This window comes from Eschrichtius robustus, chromosome 7 (genome assembly GCF_028021215.1).
Source record: "Eschrichtius robustus isolate mEscRob2 chromosome 7, mEscRob2.pri, whole genome shotgun sequence".
In the NCBI taxonomy this organism is placed as follows: Eukaryota; Metazoa; Chordata; class Mammalia; order Artiodactyla; family Eschrichtiidae; genus Eschrichtius; species Eschrichtius robustus.
The window spans coordinates 76,914,256-76,935,266 of NC_090830.1; the positions used below are offsets into that span (position 1 = coordinate 76,914,256).

General features: G+C 52.0%; 2 protein-coding genes across 2 annotated transcripts in view; one reads left to right on the forward strand and one right to left on the reverse strand.

Moving 5' to 3' along the window:
* The window catches only part of CDH23 (cadherin related 23), a 398,173-nt gene extending 395,660 nt beyond the window's left edge, over positions 1-2,513 (forward strand). The window contains exons 66-69 of the mRNA XM_068547762.1: positions 386-515; positions 710-832; positions 1,261-1,365; positions 2,187-2,513. Coding sequence (XP_068403863.1) covers positions 386-515; positions 710-832; positions 1,261-1,365; positions 2,187-2,513 — 685 coding nt within the window. The remainder of the gene's footprint in view (positions 1-385; positions 516-709; positions 833-1,260; positions 1,366-2,186) is intronic.
* Positions 2,514-3,549: 1,036 nt separating this feature from the next.
* The window catches only part of PSAP (prosaposin), a 32,316-nt gene continuing 14,854 nt past the window's right edge, over positions 3,550-21,011 (reverse strand). Inside the window, exons 2-14 of the mRNA XM_068547763.1 lie at positions 18,685-18,818; positions 16,784-16,858; positions 16,072-16,197; positions 14,888-15,088; positions 14,340-14,483; positions 12,551-12,607; positions 8,702-8,833; positions 7,339-7,434; positions 6,808-6,994; positions 6,565-6,722; positions 6,137-6,217; positions 5,731-5,838; positions 3,550-4,675 (exon numbers count right to left, since the gene is read on the reverse strand). Coding sequence (XP_068403864.1) covers positions 4,640-4,675; positions 5,731-5,838; positions 6,137-6,217; positions 6,565-6,722; positions 6,808-6,994; positions 7,339-7,434; positions 8,702-8,833; positions 12,551-12,607; positions 14,340-14,483; positions 14,888-15,088; positions 16,072-16,197; positions 16,784-16,858; positions 18,685-18,818 — 1,535 coding nt within the window. The 3' untranslated portion in view covers positions 3,550-4,639. The remainder of the gene's footprint in view (positions 4,676-5,730; positions 5,839-6,136; positions 6,218-6,564; positions 6,723-6,807; positions 6,995-7,338; positions 7,435-8,701; positions 8,834-12,550; positions 12,608-14,339; positions 14,484-14,887; positions 15,089-16,071; positions 16,198-16,783; positions 16,859-18,684; positions 18,819-21,011) is intronic.

Genomic DNA, 21,011 nt, shown 5'->3' on the forward strand with positions numbered 1-21,011 from the left:
TGGCTGAAACCTGGGGTGTGGGCGCCCCCTGCTGGGCCGGGTACCCCTCTCTCTCCACCGAGTTGGGCTCCCCACCCTGACTGGGTCCCAAGTTCCAGGGGGCGTAGGCTTTGGGCATCGGATACAGGGCGAGGCCTCTGCACCAAAGCTGATCCAGATGGACACACTGTCCTGGTTCTAGAAGGATCCTGAGGCGGGAGGACGCACCCACGGGTACCACAGGCAAGGTCCCTGCTTCTCAAGGCCCTGAAGCCCCAGTCCTGTGAAAAGCACAACTACGGCCCAGGAAACGGCGGTGCGGGGGTTAGGGGCGAGGCTTCAAGGGCATCTGTCCACTCGAGCCTGCCTTCCTCACCCTCCCGTCAACCCCACTCCCCACCTGCAGGGCCAACCCCGTGTGGCTGGATCCTTTCTGCCGGAACCTGGAGCTGGCTGCCCAGGCAGAGCACGAGGATGACCTGCCGGAGAACCTGAGTGAGATCGCCGACCTGTGGAGCAGCCCTACCCGCACCCATGTGAGCCCAGGCCTGGGCCGGGGCAGGGATGGGGTGTGGACAGTCAGGAGGGACAGGGTGGAGGTAGCGTACAGTCTTTGCCATCGCTGGCCAAGGAGCTGGGTGGCTGGGGGGAATCAGTCCACTGCCCTGCGCGCGCCGTCTACCTCAGCTCCAGCTACCTCAGCTCCAGCTAACGCGCCCCCTCTCCCCAGGGAACTTTTGGGCGTGAACCAGCAGCGGTCAAGCCTGATGATGACCGGTACCTGCGGGCGGCCATCCAGGAGTATGACAACATTGCCAAGCTGGGCCAGATCATCCGGGAGGGGCCCATCAAGGTGAGCCCTCCTTGCAGCTCCTGCACCCAGACCCCTGGCTGAGCTCGGACTTACTCCAGAGGATGCAGGGAGCGGGGAGGATCCTGGGAAACAGCTTTCTCCACCTCTAGGGACTTAGCTAGACCTGCCCTCCACGGGGGCAAGGAACACCAAGGCAGAGAGAGGGGCCAGGGCCCCTGGCTGATAAGGAGCTGCTTCAGCCTGCAGTGTCCCGGAGGCCGGGACTCTGAGATAACAAGCCCACGTGGGTTCTGGCTGGCCGCTGTCACCAGACTCTGCTCTCAGTCCTCTACCCTAGGATCAGACGCCTGTACATCCTACACTCCCCGAGTGCCTTCCATCACCCCCACCCGAGTTATGGGAGTGAGTGATGGGCGGGGCAGGCAGGGGAGGGCCTTGGTTGGGGGTTAACCCTTTCCCTCCCCCAGGGCTCGCTGCTGAAGGTGGTCCTGGAGGATTACCTGCGGCTCAAAAAGCTCTTTGCACAGCGGATGGTGCAAAAAGCCTCCTCCTGCCACTCCTCCATCTCCGAGGTAGCGGGTGGGCCGGGAGCTGTGTGCTGTGCCCCAGCCCTGGGGGTGCTGTCTCTCTCTCTCTTGTTCATCCTCCTCGGAGTCTCGAGATCAGCAGCTAGGGCCCAAGACTGCACTGGGCGGGGGGTTCAGAGACTCAGACAGCGGGCTCTGCTTCTGCTATCTGGCCTCCACAGCGGGCTTCCCCAGGGGTGGGTGGGTGTTGAGGCAGTGTTTCTTAGATTTGACGAGCCCCAAGAAGATACCTTTGAGAGGTGATGTCATTTTAAGAAAGTGGCTGTAGGGTCAAATAGATAGCCATATTTATTTGCCTGCGGTGATATGTCAACACTTTAGAAAGCCAGACTTTATCTAAAAACCCAGATTTGGCCAGCTGAACAGCTCCACACAGGACAAAAGCGCCATTTGTGAGTCTCTGCTCTACCTTACTAATCCCCTCCAGCTTCAACTGTGGACACTTCCCAGCTGGCCACAGTTAGGAGCTGATCCTGCTTAAGGCCAACGTGGTAACAAATCCAGATTCCACAACGGCAGTCACAGGGTCTTTATAGATCAAAGTGAATACAGGAGATATGAAAGATTCTCATAGGAAGCCCGTGCTCTGGAGAACGCATCTGTAGCACCAGAAGTATCCATGGCTCCCCTTTGTACCCAGTTTGAGAAACACTGTCACAGGCCGCACAGGCCTGCTGCGGCACGAGCTCAGGGTTCCTCGTGTGCAGCAGGGAGGCAACAGGCCCATAGCAGGTGGGACTCGGGGCCATCCACCTGCTCAGGGCCTGGCCCTGCCCTGAACACGTGGGGGTCCCGGCCTCTTGCAGCTGATCCAGACTGAGCTGGAAGAGGAGCCAGGGGAGTGCAGCCCCGGCCAGGGCAGCCTGCACTTCTGCCACAAGCCGCCTACGGAGCTCAAAGGGCCAGACGGGATCCACGTGATGCACGGCAGCACGGGCACACTGCTGGCCACCGACCTCAACAGCCTGCCCGAAGATGACCAGAAGGGCCTGGGCCGCTCACTGGAGACGCTGACCACCGCCGAGGCCAGCGCCTTCGAGCGCAACGCCCGCACCGAGTCCGCCAAATCCACGCCCCTGCACAAGCTTCGCGACGTGATCACGGAGAGCCCCCTGGAGATCACAGAGCTATGACTAGATGGGGGGAGCCCGACGGGTATGGGCAGCCCAACCCCACCCCTCCCGGGGCAAGAGCAGGGGCAGGACCTCCGGGCGGGGGGAGGGGCCCTCCCCAGGCAGCTCTGGGCGCACAGCCTTGGGTTGGCCCAGCAGCAGGGCCCACGTCAGCTGCTCAGATTCCGCTTTTGCCAGACGCTCATTCGGCATCTGATCTCTACCTTCATAAAATTTGTTATTTTTTTAAGAAAACCAAACAGAAATGGTGAGTACCTAAGAACGAGGTAAGGAGGGTCACCGAGAGCCCAGGAGTCTGAGGATCATCTCAGCCCAGGCTGAGCCGAAAGAGGCCAAGCCGGCCCTCTTCCCCTCCCGTCCCGCCTCACGGCACAGGAGTCCAGCACCGGGGAGGGAGCCCAGAGCAGGCATACCCTGCCTGGCCTTGACTCTCTGACTCCAGTTCAAGTCCCAGTGCATTTCTGCCACACCCCTGGCCGGACATCCAGGTGGGGGCAGTGAGTGATCCCTGCTTCCCCACACAGACATGGTCAATGTCAGCCAACGGCATTCTCTCCATTTCACTGGCTTTCCAAACGTGCCGGGCTCATAAAACGACTGATGTTCCCTTGGGTTTTGAATATAGAGTGTTCGTGTGTATTCCTTTTTTAAATTAAGTTATTCCCTCCATATTCTCCCCTTGGTTTTTGTTCAACTGATACGCACTGAACGTTTCTGGAATGGTCTGAATTTAAAAAAAAAAAAAAAAAAGCAAGTCACAAGGAACTGGCAAGTCACTCTGGCTCTGGTAAACTACCCGTGGGGCTGGGCCGGGGGGTTGGGGGATCAGTACAGGGCAGCTCTGGACCCACCTCTGGGGGCACTTCCCTGACCACTTGCCCACTGCTGGCCCCAGGTCCGTCAGGGAGGACCAGATGGCATTTTCTTTCTCTGGCCAAACGGGGCCATAGGACTGCTGGGCACTTACAGGTTCACGGCCTTGGAGCTCATCAGCAGCCAAACTCTTCTGGCTGAGGTGTCACAGAAACATTCGGCCTCTGGTTGACAGACTTTATTGTTAAATCACAGAAATTTTAGTGCAAAACAAACAAAAAAATCGGTAAGTAAGTTCATTTAATAGCAACTGCACATCTTGCTGTCTGTCTGTCTCCTGGCAACTGGAAGTGGAGGAGAAGATGCAGCCAAACGGGAGAGAAGGCAGGGCGACGGCTGAGGCCCCAGGCCAGCAGCCCCTCTACCTGGAAGCCAGAGGCTTAGGAGCTTGTCATCCACATTTATTTGCAGGTCAAAAAGACCATCTGCAAGGAGGGGGTCAGAGGGAAGGGGGCTGTACTGCCCAGAGCCAACGGGGGCGCTGGGCAGCAGGGTGGACACAAGAGCAGGCATGACGCAGTCACCACTGTCCACACACACAAAAGCAGGCCGCCAGGACCTCCACAAAGAGCTAGCAGGTTACACTCAGGCAGATTTTTTCCCCTCCCACCCCAAACCACAGAATTCCAAACAAACAAACAGGGCATCAACCAGGAAAGACAGGAAACCCGAATCAAAGGCTGACCCAAGGGTAGCGAGCCCGGCCCCACCAGGTCTCTTGAGCAGCTACTTCCAGCAGCTCTATTACAGTGAGAACCACGTTGTTTGTTTGTTTAAAAAGCCTAATAATTATTCTGAGCCTCTCATTTTTCTTTCATATAAAACTGCCTTTGTCTGTCTGGCAGTCAGCAGGCCCACGAAGAGGGAAGGTCCCTGCTTAGAGCAGGCCTCCAGAGGCCTCAGCACCCAAGGCCTATCCAGGAGGACGGACAACCTCAGTCAAGAGGCTCTGGCTCATGCCCACAGCCCGAGCCCCCTCTCCTCCTCCGGGTAACCACCATGCAGGGACAGACTCAAAAGACCTCCAGTGTACGGTATGTCGGCATCCATCTAGCGGAGAGGAAAGGGACGCTGAAGCAGCTACGCCAGCGGCATGCTGACAGCAATGCTAAGATGAGGGCGAGGAGAAAGGGACTGAGGGAGAGGGGTCCTATTATTTTTATAACAACAAAGCCAACAGATCTGTGTGTTCGTTCCCCCAGACACACAAGCAGGAAAAGATGCTGCAGCTTCTCTAAGACGGACCGTGCCTTCTAGTTCCACACGTGACGCTTGCAATGCTCGACAGCCTGACAGGAGAGAGGAAACAGTTTAGTCTGCAGGTGACAAACCCTATCCCTGGCCCATTAGCGCATCAGCCGGCACCCGAAAATGGGACCCGCTATCCCGTCCCAGATCAGCCGGGATGGCACCAGATGCTAAAGACCCGGGACAGCATCTCATTTAAACTCGGGGATAGTAGGTGGCTATGAGTTGTCGGGGACTCGTAAGGCAAGAGTCCAGAGCAGTGGATGAACAGCACCCCTACAGGTAGGACCCAGGACCCCCTTCCTCTGGTTACACACCCGAGCCCCTCCATCGAGGCCCCCAAGGCAGAACTCCTCACCCAAGAGTCAGAGGTATACACCAGCTCAGGCCAGCTCAGAAACGGGCCCGGGTACCCAGGAGGGCGACAGAAATCCACTCCACCACTGACCGTGCTACAGGGTGAGGGTGCTGGGGCAAGGGGCTCGGCAGGGTGGGCCTCCCCATCCTCCCTGCAGCGGCCCTGACGCCGGCTTACTGGTCATGAAGAACCCCCACGAGGAAGCAGAAGTTGCACAAAAAGGAATATTAAGTAACAGAGGCTGAGCCGAAACATCCCCACCCAGGAACGCAGCATGGGTCACCCAGCAGTAGCTGCCCAGCCAGGAGCCAACTCCCAGGCCGTTCAAGAAGAGCTCCGCTGGGCCCTGGGTGAAGAGTCAGGGCGGGCGCCAGCCGGGGCAAGAGTGACCCAAGAGGCATGAGGCCTTGTGCAAGAATCCAATGGGCTTTGTGCAATCCCTCGGATGACCTCATGCAAATCTGACCCTGTCACCAGGGGACTGAAGGCAAAAGCAAGAAAGTGGAAGCAAAGAACACTGAAGAACATCCACGGCCACTGCTCCCTCCTCAAAGACAAGAATGCAGTGAGCCCGGCTTTTGCTGGTGGCCGTAAGTAAGCCTAAGTGCCCCTCTGGGCCTCAGTCCTCCCCAGAGACAGGGTACAGCTGACTGCCCAGGAGCCTGTTGGAGCAGATTCTCCCTCGAGCTGCCTGCCTGGCGGGGGCGGGGCCTGGGCAGCAGCTACTGAGCTACTCACGTTGCACAGGGCTGCCGACTCCATGTTCTGGCACCAGTAGCTCGGGCCCCAGACACACTTCTCAGTTCCCAAAAGAGGCTTATGGGCTGAGGGACAGGCTCCAATTTTCTATAAGGTCAAAAGAAAGAAGGCGGAAGAATTAGATCTTCTTTTCAGCTAATCCTTTTCAAAACTGAGATGATTATCAGCTTCTAGAAGCAGCTAGAATCAGAGCTCTAATAAGCACTTTCCAGAAAGGGCAGGGTTGCTCAGTAAAGTGGTGGGGCCTGGACGCCTGGCTCTCCCACACACCACCCCAGACTCTGACCCTGGCCCCGAATCTCAGAGTAACCCTTCCAGGGTCCATGCAGCACCTCCCTCCCAGGTCACGCCGCTCAGGAACCCATACCGGCCCAACGCCACTTACCAGGCACACAAAGAAAGGGTCCATCACGTCCACCAGGATTTCTATCAGCACGGGCTCGTACTCCGTCACAAACTGATCACACTGTTAGGGAAACAGCAATGTGGGTCTAGGGGGGCCCAAGCAGAGTGCAGGGCGCTGGCCATGCTCTTCTACCAGAATTCCTGGCCTTCCCAGCCCAGTGGGCCCAGGGCCTCCCTGCCTGCCCAGGTGACACACCTACCCACACCTGCTCATGTTCTTTTCCCCCTAGTGGCTCCACTTGAGCCAACAGAGCACCTTTAAGAAAATCTGAGTGGACTCCATGCCAGAGGCAGAAATGGCTGCTTCTCCCTCAAAACTTCAACCAGCAGTACACTCAATGAGCTACCCAGCTCCTGCATGTCCCAAGCAGGTTCTGACATTCTGGCCGAAAGCAGCCCACAGCGTACCTGCTTCTGGTACGGGTCAGGCAATAAGCTGCAGCCTTTCTCGAAGGCAGCAAGGATCTCCTCCTTTGTGCTGTTTTTCTCCAGGCTGCGGTCCAAATAGGCCACCAGCTTCTTGCACACCTCACAGAAGCCACCGTCCTTCCGCGGCATCACGTGTGCTACGCAAGAGAGCACAGGCTCAGTGCTGGCAAGGCCCTCCCTAAGCCAAGAGGGGCCGGCCAGCCTCCCGCGCACTGGGCTCACCGGTCAGTGCAGGCAGCCCCCGGCTGGAGCAGAGATGCAGCATGCTGCACACCAGCTCAGGGCTCGCCTCCTGCAGGAGGATCGACAGGATGGCGCTGCCGTAAGTGTCCACCACCTCCTGGCACTCCTGGGATAAGGACGTGGGCAGCTTCGAGCACACGCTGTCCAAAGCATGAATTATTTCTTCCTGAAACACAAGAAGAGAGGCTCATGTGAGAAGATGGGAGGCTGCATGGGGTGGGAGAGACTCTGAAAATGCTGATGTGACCAGGGAGCCGACCAACAGCAAGGTGCCGTTTTCTCCCCCAAAGGCTAGACCTACAGAGCAGGGCAAAGTGGCTGCCTCCGGCTCCGGCCCCAGCCCCGAGGGATCCGCTGCTGGGAAGTGGTGGTTCCGACTCCCAGGCTGGTGTCTCATACCCACAAGGGCCAAACCCAGCTCTCGGGCTGGGTCCTCCCACCAGGCCATTCTGGCTCCAGGGCCAGGAGCGCTTCCCTCTGCGATGGCAGCATTTCCCGAAATCCACGTACCTCGGTCCTGTTGTTGTCAATCAGCTTGACCACCTCCTTCACCACGTACTCACACACCTCACAGTAAATATCAGCCTTCGCCGGGACCGGATCCTTCTGAAGGGGCAGAAGAATACTAACACTGAGGGCCTCGCCTCACTCCTGGGTCCTGCTCCTCTAAAGGAGTGGGGCAGAGGCCAGGACGGGCTAGCGTCACACAAAGGCCACTTCCTGCTGCGTTCAGAATGGGGTGTGGCTTCCTCCCAGTGCCAAGCCCCAGGCCCTGCTGCTCCTATACGGTGGGAAACCCATCCCTTTCCCCAATCCTCTACCACCACCCCAAAACCAGGAACAGAAGCAGTGAAACTGTCCCCCAACCCCAAAGAGCTGTCATTCAATGTCCGTTTGGTTACAATCACCTCATCATTCAGCGTTCATTTTGGGGAGGTGAACGGGGGAGCAGGAACAGAGAGGATTCACTGTTTGTTAGTCTACTGTCTAGAAGACGGCGTTTTAAACATGTTTCAGGTCTGCTCTTGCGTTTCAAGTCTCAGCGCCTGAGATTGCTTTTCCAGAGCCTACCTTTGATAAAACAGTACTGTTGAACATAATTTTCTGTGATAGTGGCAACATTCTCTGGCCGTGCCATGCAATACAGCAGCCGCTAGCCACGTGAGTCTACTACTAAGCACCTGAAATGTGGCTAGTGTAACCGAGGAACTGAATGTTGTTGTTTTTTTTAATTTAAGTATCACATGTGGCTAGAGTACAAGCTATAACTCTCCATCTTCTACCAGCCACTAATGCAGTCAGCAAGATGGGCCAGAGCCTCTGAGCGTCTCGACTGGACAAAAGGGCAGCAGCAGTGCTTCCCTGACTCTGCCAGACACAACCCTTGTGTGGTCCATGCAGTACACGTGCCGAGAGCAGACAACAGGAGGAGACGAGACAGCTAAAGGTCAAGTGACACTGACATGGGAAGTTCTGGAACAAGAAGTGCACACAAGTGCCACGTGATAAGACATCACATGGCTGGGCGCCTGTTCTGGGAACATCAAGTTTGTACCACGGCTACAGCATGGGGAAGGAGGTGGGCGAGGCCACAGAAAGCATATCGGAAAGGTTCGGTTGGAGCCGGGCACTGAAAAATGATTTCGAATGGTGTGCGAAAAACGTAGACTTGATCCCATGAGCACTAGGGTTTATAACCAAGGAAATAAATGTACAAGGGTAGGGGTGCTGCGTCAATTTAGGGGATACTGTAAACTAATGGTCTCAAACTCAAATACCTTTAAAAGCCAAGCAGGGAACCAAAAGAGTGTGTGCCTTGTAGGGTGTGACGATGTGGAGTGGCAGGGCATCATAAACCAATGGCACCAGGTACCTTTATGGGCTCCACCAGCTCCAGGGCAGGGATGACGTTCTCCGAGACCACCTTGGCAGGCACCAGAGTCTTCATGGGCATCTCCTTCACCTCGTCACAGAACCCAACCAGCCCACAAATCTCCTTGGGTTGCTAAAAAGAGCACAGAAGCAGCAGTGAGAGGCAGGCCCAAACCCACCACCCCCTGTCCCACGCTCTACACACAAAGTCGGGGTGCTGGAGGAACATCCTAGACCCAGTGTCAAAGCTGACTGCCCCCCAGACAGGCAAAGATTCCACATTAAATCTAAAGGGGCTTGTGCAAACGCAGATGTACCAGTTTCACATGGGGAAGGAGGCCATGCAAAGCTTTGAAGAGTGATCAGACAGAACCACTATCTGCTCCAGCCAGGGAGCACCCAGGGAAGCAGAACTCCTGGCACCTTTCAAGGGCAATCGAATCAACTCCAAGGACACCTGGTCTGTTCTAGAACCTGTTTTTCAGTTGAGCTGGCTCGCCCTCAGGAGGAAGTAATAAGCTACCTGTTCCTTCTAGGGGAAGAACTACGATGCCCGTAAACTAACAGAAAGCCAAATGTGTTTGTTAGAAATAAAACCACACCAGATCTTTCAGTAGCAGGACCATTTAAAATGATGCATTAAGGGGAAATATTGGCTTTTTAAAAAGCCACATTCTACGTTCACAATTGCACACACACACAGTACACAAGAAAACCCAGTCTCCCCACGTCATGAATCTTTTCAAGTCACAAGGTCTCCAGATTGATCCCCTTTCCCCTCCAGACAGCAAACCACAGAAGAACTAGATAGTTTGGACAACATCTAGACCATTTCACTACGACGATGGCCAAGAGCAAGTAAAGTATACACACTTTGGTATACTTTGTAAAACAAATGCAACTAGCTCTGGCCTGATGGCATTTGCTCCCACCGGCAAACCATAAAGCAGCGGGAACAGGATTCCTAAAACGGGCCCTGTTAAGGGGAAAGAGTAGCTCATGGCTATGGTTCATCTTTTAATATGCAAAAGGCTCTAAAATTAAATAAGGCTGGAGAAGTCTGAAAAGTATATCCTAGAAGTATCCTATCTCTGGCAGGCTTTAAGAACGGGCAAAAATCAGAAAGGGGTTGAAGATACAGCAAGCTTTTTAGAAAAACGGACGAAGATCAGGAGGTGCGGCTGCTTTGTCTCAGATCAGCTTTGCTGTACTAGCTCCTTGAGGAGGCCTAGGTGAAAACCGAACTATTTCAACCAAAGTCCTCTCCTATTAGACGTCACAATACCTTTGAAAATCTTTAATTCTAAAAATGGATGCCAGTACTCAAAGGAGGGCAGTGCTCAGTACAACCCCGAAAGGGCACTAGCGCGGTAAGTCTAGTCTGGGGGCTCGGTCCCCATGTTTTGCCACCAGTGGCCTGGCTCTTGAGTTGTCTCGTGTGGCTCCAGAACCCAAAGGACCCCATCACCCAGAGGGGCAGAAGTCATAATCAAGAGACTGTTTCCAGTTCTCTGGATCCAACAGACAGGGGAACAGCCTGCTCGCTATCTGCAAGTGACTTGCTCATGCAGCAGAAGCATTTCTGGGGCGATGAAAAACACGACCAATGACATGCAACGCTCTCCTGAATCACGACAGAAACAAGGTGTCCCACTGAAGCTGGGCCTGCACTGAAGGAAGCTGAGGCCACCGATGGTTCCCCACCACACTGGTGGCCTGCACGTGGCTGGCTAGGCGCTGATTCCGACCAGAGGGCAAGGCTCTGTGGGCTTCATCTGCTGGGCCCCCTGAAGGGGAAGTGAGGCCCCTGACCCCTCCCAGTGCTGAATCACACAGGAGAGATGCAGAAGCTCCCTTGCCAGCCAAGTTATTAACACAGAGAGGGAGCCTGCCTTTCACAATCTTTCCTTGTATCTGTCAGAGCTGATGATGCCGTACAAAAAAAGATGAGCAAAATGAACAAGCAGCAGCAGACCACTACTACAAGCAAATTCCCAGCACATACCTGATCCTGCTGTTGAACAAAAAAACAGGAAATCGGAGATGAAAATAAGAGAAAGGACACAACAGTTAAGAAAAAATTAAAACAACAATAATCAAGCAGTTAACCAGGTATAAGGATGTCTGTCACCAGAAGTTTAGGTGAGATGCCCTTCCAGTCACCTATCAGCAACCTACCTTGTTCCTACTATTGCATGCACATGGGGACCCTGAAAGCTACTCTCTCCTTCAAGGGTCAGACCACGCTGCCCCCAGCCTGTTGGCGCACCATCCCCATGTCCCTAACATGCCACGGCAAAACACTGAGCAGCAGGTCCCCAGAAAACACGTTGTGAGGGGCCTTGCTTGCTCAGAAGCCAAGCCCACCACGCCTGCAAGGCCCTCACCTCAGGCTGGTGATGAGCAGCCGGGAACAGGACTCAGGGCTGCTCAAATCAGGGGCGTGTGTCAGAATATCAAATACACCCGGAGGGGTCAGGGATCCCCAGCCCAGGTCTCAGGGCAATCTGCCCCCAGGTGGCCAAATGCCAGCCTGGAAGGCTGGTTTGACAATGCAGGCATACCTCTCATTTTATTGAGCTTCACAGATTTTACAAATTGAAGGTCTGTCGCAACCCTGCTTCAAGCAAGTCTATTGGCCTCCATTGTTCCAACAGCGTTTCCTCACTGCATGTTTCGGTGTCACATTTTGGTAATTCTCACAATATTTCAACTTTTTATCATTACTAATTTGTTATGGTGAGCTGTGTGATCGGTGACCTTTGATATTACTACTATGACTCACTGAAGGCTTAGATGATGGTTAATGGTTTTTAGCAATAAAGTATTTTTTAATGAAGGTATGTACATTGTTTCTTTAGACCTAATGCTACTGCACACGTAACAGACCACAGTGTGGTATACACATAACTTTTATATGACTGGGAAGCCAAAAAATTCGTTTGACTCACTTTATTGTGATATTCACTGTACTGCAGTGGTCTGAAACCAAACCTGCAGTATATCTTCGAGGTAAGCCTGTGTATTAAAAGCCCTGCCCTTTGACTCAGCAATTCCAGTCTTAGTTACCTATCTCAAGGGAAAAAACAGGGATGTGCATGTGTATCTATTTGGCCCTAAGGAGAACAAACTCAAGGACTGTAGGCCAATCTCAACGTAGTTATTAGGAAGTCAGCATGACAGAGGAAGAAAAGGACAACTCACCCCTCACCCACTGCAGATTAGATCTCAGGAGGCCAATGCATCTTCCCCATGTAAGGATGCCTTCAGACCTCCCTGCTCTGTACGGTTTGCTGCATGGATCTAGCTGGCTTCACTGTGCTTTCTGGATATTTTCTACCTCTAATCATGAAGGAATGCCCCTACCACCTGGATGCATCAGAAGCAAGTGCAGGAGTTACGGGCTCAAGCAGCAGCTACAGCTAACACTGCTGCAGAGTGCAGGACCAACTCTGGGAGGCGGATGCTCCCCCCTCAGAACTCAGGCTGGAAGAGAGCAATCCTCAGGCCTGGCCTAGCTACAGAGCGGACTATTCCCAAGGGTCCCAGAATGAAAGCCAGATACTAGAAATCTGATGGCCAGCTCACATATGCACCGGCAAACAAACTGCCAGGAAGCCAGCAGGGCAGTCCCGGGGGTCAGCCTGCTTCAGCCTTTCCCCTACCTGGGGAAGGCAAGGGGGAGGTACTGAGTTGCAGGTGGACAGTCTGCTGGTCAAAGAGGGCTCATTTTGGCCCAATTCAGTACTCAAAGGTAAAAGGGAAACTAAACCATATAATTTTCAAAATCCTAGAAATCACAGTTTGAGACAAAGAAAAATGCTCACAAGGAGCTTCGCCTGCCACCTACCATATGCATCACCATTTGGATAGCAATTTCCGAATACTGGTTGATATAGTTCTTGCACTAGGGAGAGAGAAAAAGACTGTTAGTGAAACGCATTGCTACAACAACACACCAAAAACCCACCCTTTCCAACAGTGTCAATAGGTGAGTACCAAGCCAGTTTCCAAGAGTGGAATCATCAATGTCTGCTCTGGGCAAGTCTCAATAAGATAAAAAATGGCAATTTGGTTACTCCATACCTTACAGGAAAACATGTGTGCAAAAGTGTTCTGAAAATGTTTTCCAAAGGCCCTTAGAGATGAGGTCCTCCAATCTCCTTTCATGGCCCATACTTTCCCCGAGGTCACACGGCAACTACTCAGTGGCAATTTAGAGTGAGTGTGGCTACAAGATAACACTGCTGATCGATCCGAGATTACTTTTCAAATCCGTTCACACATTCTTGGACAGGATTATAAAGTTTAAATCCAGTATAATCCAGTTAAGTTATAATGATTTTCATAAAAATCTAGGTATTTCCTGCAGACCCTATCTGGTCCTGACTGGGGAGTCTCTATACGTGAGAAAACTGAGGGTGATATGACAGCCCTCAGAGAGGTTAACCTGGGGAAGCCAACTGACATAGCAAATATACCAAGATACTTCAATGAGGCTAAAAGATTCACAGGCTTTAAAGAAAGTTAAGTCAACAGAAAGGAACCCTTAGCTCCCAGAGCCAGCCATTCCCACCCAGAAAGGCTGCTCTAGACCCCAGACCCACGGACTTCTTACAGCTGGCCTCCCCACATCCAGTCCTGCAGAGGTTTATTAGTGGTCGGGTACTTACTAAATGGCATTTTGGTTTTAGACATCAATCTCATGAGTGTGGGTAATGGGAACAGGGTCCAAGACATAAACCCCCCACGGGGCTAATGAAGAGTTTCTGAGCCTGGAGGACCAACATTCACCAAAGGAAGGAAGGCATCCCGGGTGAGCCTCTTACAAGCCAGGCGCGTGGCTTCCCCTGGGCAACCACCCTGCTGGCGGCGGGGACAGCACACCTAGAATTACGAATAGACAACAGCCAGGCCTGAGAACCGGAACAGGGTTCTAAGTGGTTCTACTGTTGTTTCTTAAAGTTGTGGTGATGGACTTCCCTGGTGGCGCAGTGGTTAAGAATCCGCCTGCCAATGCAGGGGACACGGGTTCGAGCCCTGGTCCGGGAAGATTCCACATACTGCAGAGCAACTAAGCCCGTGCACCACAACTACTAAGCCTGTGCCCTAGAGCCCGCGAGCCACAACTACTGAGCCCATGTGCCACAACTACTGAAGTCCATGCACCTAGAGCCCGTGCTCCACAACAAGAGAAGCCACTGCAATGAGAAGCCCGTGTGCCGCAATGAAGAGTAACCCTTGCTCGCCACAACTAGAGAAAGCCCGCGCGCAGCAACAAAGACACAATGCAGCCAAAAATAAATTAATTTATAAAAAAAAAAAAAAAGTTGTGGTGACTGCGAGAAAAAAAAAAAAAAGTCTTCACAAAAGTGGCCTCCTTCTCCTTCCACTCTTTTGTCCCAGGACTTCTGTTACATATCCAAACTCAATTAACCAACCAAGTATTTAAGTACCCACCACATATCTGGCTGCTTTCCGGGAACAGGGAATTGTTTGAACATCTCTTCCTCAAAGCCCTTAGGCTGCAACTTAAAGTGGTACCCCAGGAAGTGAACTTTTCTTGGCTCCCCCACTCCTGTCTCCACAGCCCAGCTCCCCGGCCCAGAACATCCTGCAATGCACGAGGTGAGGCTCACCATGTCGGCCATGCCAGGCCCCAGGCGGTCGCACTCCTCCTTGGCATGGTCCACCAAGGCCTCGACAAAGGTGGAGTTGGTCCTCACAGCATTCTGGACGTCAGTCACCATCTGAATGCAGTCCTGGCAAACGTCCCCATCAGCCTAGAGAGACAGGGGCAGTTGGTCTGTAAACACTGCATATTCCTAAAAATAGCTAGGCGTTCAGATTCCGACATGCTCGTAACTGCAGCACCAGGGCTGAGTCCCTGAACTGTTCCTAATGTGTTTTTACAGGCTCTAAAGGGACTGACAGGTTTAAAATCAAGTGGGCATTGATTATAGTAAAGCTTAACGGGAAGGGGGAACAATCTTTGCGTCTGTTAGATATCCCGGTTCTTCAGAAACTCCATGGCACAACCATCTGAAGGGTGGGTTGTGGAACTGCAGAATCAAGTAAAGGAATAAGGCCCCAGTTTGAGAGCTGTACGCACACGCCGGCCCCGTTTTGTGTCGCAGCTCAAACCCAACCAAAGACGGGGCCCCGGGAGGCCAGGCCCACTGCCTACCTTGCGCTGGGGCTTGCTGTGGGGCCCGTCCTGAGGGTAGAGGAGGAGGGGGACGTTGGCCATGAAGGGAGCCACCACCTCAGCCATATCCAGTTCCGGGATCTGATTGGACTCGAGCTGGTTCTGGTGATTCAGCTCTGCCAGGTGCTTCTGAAGAGACTCGCAGAGGCTGAGAGCGGAGCACACCTCCCCGGGATGGCTCTGGCGGGAAAGAGGCACGAGTGGAAATCCTCTCCCCAGAAGGAAACAGGCCACCTGGTGCCTTCGATTTCTCCCTTTCCTCATCTCCTGGCTTGACTCACGTGCGCACGCCCAGCTAACAGGCATCTCAAACTAAACCGCCCAACCTGCTCGGCCAGCCCCACGGCTCCATTATAACAAATGGCTCCACCACCATCCTCCCGGAGGTGCCAGCCACAAACCTGGAACACATGCCTAACCCCTCCCCTCCACCAGCAAGTCCCGTCCATTTATCCACTAAGACCACGTGCAGCTGTCCGCCTCCACGTGCAGCTGTCCGCCTCCACCGTCCCCACCAGATCTCACACCTGACCGTCCTGCCAGCTTCCCCTCTTGCAACTCCCAATTGGTGGGACCCAGACCAGACCAACCCCTTTGAAAAAGGATCATCTCACTTCTCCCCGTGAAACCCTCCAAGACCTCCCCACTGCACTGGCAATCCTGAAGCACAGACTGAAAGGTCTTGCGTGATGTGACCCCTGCTTTCCTCACCAAAACCTTGGTCCCACCTCAGGACACTCCTGCCCCACTGGAGGTTTTTAGGGTCCTTCCAAATTCCACAAACCTGGTTCCTTGTTCCTTGCTGAAAACCCAACCTCTGGCACATGGTTTATGCATAACAGATACTTACTGAATGAAAGTCAAGCATCCTTGTAGCTGACATGAGTTACCAAATCAGCACCTGTAACTGTTATACCAGTTTACATTCCTTCACTAATTCTATGAGTTCCCATTTCCCATACCCTCTCCAACCCTTGAACGTTACAAGCAGAGTGGTCTGCTGTGCCAAAGCCATTTTGGACGAAAACTGTATAAAAGATCTGTTGACAAAATCTCAGTCTATGAACGGACTTTCCATTTTAGTCAGTGTAATCTGGTCTGGAACCTCCCCTGGGCCCCAGAGGTGCCTTGAAGGAAGAGTCTATCCATTCTCCATCACGTACCATTTGTCCTTTAATCATGTCCAGGATGACCGGGAGGTAGGAGTCGACGATCTCCTTGCAGGAGGCAGACATGTTCGGCTTAGGCAGCCAGTCACAGGTCCTCTCCAAGTACACAAGGATCTCTTGCTAGAGAGGACAGAGGCAAGGGTCGGACCAGGATGGACTTCTTCTCCACAAATGGGCTGAAAGCAAGAGGCCCTCCACAACTCGAGAAACGTGAAGGCTAGAAACAGTGGCCCTCGGGGAAGAGGACTTGGGAGAGGGCTAGTGTGGAGCTGTGGCCCTGCCAGGTCAGTGAGGCAAAAAGCAGACGCGAGCACTATTCAAAACGAAGACCCTCTGACCTGCGGTCTCACTGGCACAGGGAATTCTGAGCAGAAATCACCAAAAATGGACCTAAAGGTTAACAGCATGTGATACAAAATCCCAATCAACCTCGGGCATTTGACGCCTGGCCCAGGAGTCAGCAAACTAGGGCCCGCGGCCTGTTTTTGTACAGCCTGTGGCTAAGAATGGTTCTTACATTTTTAAAAGATGGGGGTGGGGGACATTACATGACAGAAGCAGTCTGTGGCCCACAGGACAGTTATTTCCGACCTGAGCCTAGACCATTCCTCGCTGGACGCCCTCAGTCACAGCCCTGTACGGAACCGATGCACGTGGCCACACGGCCACCGCTCACACGCAGTCACACACCCTGGTGGCGGCTCACCTCAGTGGCGTTGTCTTTCAACATGTCACCGGCTGCAGTGATGACGTCCTTGCATATGTCGCAGGGAAGGGATTTCTAAGAGGCAGGAACACGAGGGAGAGAGATCTGTATTTGCAGGACATAACTCACACCGCACACAGCTGAAAGCTGCCATGGCCTTTTTCCTGTTTCATCTAACCATGGCCATCTCTGACACACTGGCACATCCTCGTCCCCCAACCTAGATGAGAAGCACCGGACACCGCGGGGGAGGCTTAGATGTGACTGATCACACTACTCTGTGCTTCTACGGGATAGAAACCCTTTTCCTGTACCCTCTACCCCTCAGCGCCTTGCTCAGTGCACACGGCACAGGCTACATTTCGCATTCATGCTCACAACAGCTCTGTGAAGAAACTGAGGCTCAAAAATCAGCTGGAACTCAGGGCAGCAGAAATCAGAGAAAATCGGTAATGTGATGGAACATCACAGAGTTAAGAGGGTGCGGGCAGTGAAACAAGGCCCAGTCAGACCTCTGCGCATTCCCACCAGCACTGCTGCCGGCACTCTGTCTGCCTTCCACCTCCTGGGCAGTGCTGTGTGCCAGTGGAGGCCACACGTCACCACTGCAGAGCTCAGAGACACGACACGAGTCTTCTAGACAAGCCTGGCATCCCTACGTGGCCCAGGACCACGGAAATTCTAGCCAGTCCTCAAAGCTCTTGGGGCGCTCCCTTCTTTATGTCAACCAATTTTCAACCCATGAAGAAGGAACTAACACATCTGGGTGAGATTAAGGAACACCTGTGAATTTAGCTGCATTTAGAGAAACCGCCTTGAACCTTTGGACCTAATCAGGCTAATACTGTGCATGGGGCCACTCAGGTTACATATGCCTTTTTTTAGTATCGTGAATTTATGATATCATGAATTTGTGCACGATGCCTGAGAGGTTCCGGTATCCACAAGACTGTCCTGTCAAGAGAGAAAGATCTAAACTCCCCCCATGATACATTAAACTTCAAAAGAGGAGGAAGCAGTATTAAAAACAAGATCAGAAGCAAATTAGAAACCAAATCTGAAAGTAATTTTGGCCAGAGAGTGGTTTAAGACAGTGAATTCAGAACCTAAAAGAGCAGTGTTATTGAATTAATTCTTCTTCTCTTACTGAAGGAGTACTAGTGGCCACCGACAAGTTTCAGACCTCAAGCTCCACACAGTCAAACCTGCCTTGCACCACAGGCTGAAGCACATCCCAGAGCAAACAAAGAGCACTTCCTGTAGTCGGCCGGCCTGGCCAGCAGCGCTTGGGCGTCTCCCAAGAGGACTCAGGTTGTGTGGAGTATGCACTTGAGGTTTGTCATCTTAAGAGTATTCCCCACATTAAGGTGCTATATTTACCACCGTTTAGATGAAAAATCAGTGGCATCTTTTCCAGTTTGGCTATAGTTGGAAATAAAATTTTAGATAGCTCCCAAGCTCTAGGGTCTGAATCAGTGATCTGCCTGTTTAAAAGAGAAAAATACCAAAAAAGGGGGAAAGGATTTCAAAAGCTTAGCATCTACTTTGAGTGAGTGACCAAGGACAGAGCTGCACCCGCGTGCCCAGTCCTGGGAATGGGAGCTGCACCTGCCGGTCCCTTACGTGGGGTGGAGAGGTGGGAGCTGCATCTGGAGGGCAGCATGGGGCACACGGTGGAGGACCGGCAGGACCTCGCCCTATCTGTGCCACCAGGACACTGGGCGGCCTTGGGGGAATGCAGCCTCCCCGCTCCAGCCCTCCACTCCTCCTCGTGGGTACCCTCACCCACAAACAGGTCTCAGGTTCACCAGGAAGAACAAACAAAAGGACGCAGGAGAGAGCGCTCCGTAAAGGGCAGCAGTTACAGACGACACAGAGGCCCGGCAGTCGGAGGCACTCACCACGGCCGGCTTGTTCCAGACGTTCTGCAGGCAGTGCTGCACGGCCCCGCAGTCAGACGCCGTCTTCACGTTCTGGCACCACACGGCCGAGCCTCTGGTACATTCTCTCAGGCCCAGGACGGGGCTGGCGAGAGCTGCAAGCAGAATCAGTGTGAGGACGCGGCCCATTCCCACATACCAGGTCCACCTCACTTGCTTCCCCAGCATCAGGGGCCTTGGCATTTTGCGGGACACTAGGCTGGCCCCTCACCAGCTGTATGAGACACGAGCCACACAGCCAAGGAGCTGCGCTGTCACATATGTCACAGGGCTGGGAGGGACTAATCTACCTGGTTCACCGTTTTCCTCTCACACTATTTTTGAACAGTATCAGACAGATCAGTCCTTTTAATCTTTACCATCTTAAATTTCCATGAAGTAATGAAAGAAATCACAAGAGAAAAGACTGGCAGGTTTAAGAATAGAAGATTTTAACTTCTGTAGAAATGAAAAACAGCCAAAGTTAAAAAAATTGTAATGAGAACACAAAGAGTCATATCCTTATTACATAAAACAATGGCTCTTAATGTTGTTCTAGTAGAAGAGACCTTTTATAATCAATTGGGTGAGTTTTTGCACATAAACAAGTTTGCTAGCAAAAAACAAAACTACAAAGCTTGGATATCACAAAGTGTAAGTATGTCCACTCGAAACCAATTGCACACACGGAGTTTCATCTATGGTGTAACAAGGAAAGGACTCGGGCAAAAGTCACAACCACAGAAATGGGATTAGGAAAAAAAAAAACAGAAGAAAGGTTCAAGTCACCTGGAACCAAAGAAATGCAGGTTAAAGCAAGAAGGTACCATATTTTTAAAGTTAAAATAATAGCCAACGGAAAACAAAAACAAACAACCTTATCACCAAATAGTGATAAATTTGTGGAAAAAGATGCATTCTTATAAGGCTGACAGCAGTGTGACTAGTAAGTACTTCTCAAAATATATTAATATATTTCAAGAACTGAGGGAAAAAAATCTCTCTTCAAAAATCCATTTCTAATAAAACATTTTAGGGAAATCCAGTAATTCAAGAGGTAAAATACAATATGCCTAAGTATATATATATATATATATATATAAAGTCAAATTCAGGATACTAAAAAAAAGGCAGATGTAACCTGAATGGTCAAAACCAGAGGGAAAAAACTAGTGATATTCTTACCAAAATATTATGCAGTTGCTAAATATACTTATAAAAATGATGTATGTCAAACAGAAAAATATTCAAGAATATGAAATTGGGGTTGTACAAAAATCAGAAAATAAACAAAACAAGGTGGTTGGCTAAATTACTTTTTAAAATTCCCCATGTCATGTTGTTTGTGTGTAATTTTTAAAGAATATTTTATAAACTGCCCTGAGAGAACTATGGTATTCCTTGATTCTGGAACTAAAAACTGGGAAGAAAACTCTCACATTCACACCTCACTAGGAAACAAGAGATTACATCGGGCCACATGCAGAAGGATGACTCCGCAGGGGTCAAACTCCAGCAGCTATCACAGGAGGGTTGAACTAACTTCTAGTGTAAACAGAAAACATTTGGCTTGGGTCTGAGAAGAAAACCCCACAGCCACGTAAGAAACAGATTTAGAACCTCAGGAGTCATGCTGCATGCTGCTTCACCTTGTAAATCAAGAGAGGACACAGTAATTCTATAGACATGTCTCTCTCTCTCTCTCTCTCTCACACACACACACACACACACACACACACACACACCATGGGCTACAACACATGGAGGGCGGTGGGTGCTCTCTCTCTAGGAGAAGGAAGGAAAAGAAATACTCTTATTACTTTACTATTCAAGCTTAGCTATAGTTCCACAAACTGTTCATGCAGACACGGAGTCACAGGTCCCCAGAAAGCTCAAGCCAGATAATCTGCGCCCCTTCAGACACCACCAAACGAATTCTTAATCTGCCCAGATTACAGCCTTCTCTGCCCTTTTGCACAACCCACAACCAGTTCATGAACTCAAAAGAACTGGCCTCATTCCAAAAGCTGTTGGTTTGGTCTGGTCTCTGTGGGAAAACATGTGCCAGATTCAAAACAGTACAACACTCCCCAGATGGTTAACCATAACGTAGCCAAGCTAGGCTGGGGCCTTCAGCCGTAGGTCCTGGGAGGTCAGAGGGGAGCAGAAGTCAAGTCACAAGGGTAAGGGCTCTGAGGAGTGAGGGGGTCACAGAGAAAGCCCCAGACCTGGCAGCTGCCACCAGCACTTCCCATGCTCCTCCCAGGTACGGGCCTCCCAGTTCTCCTGAATAGTACCCACTAAGTACA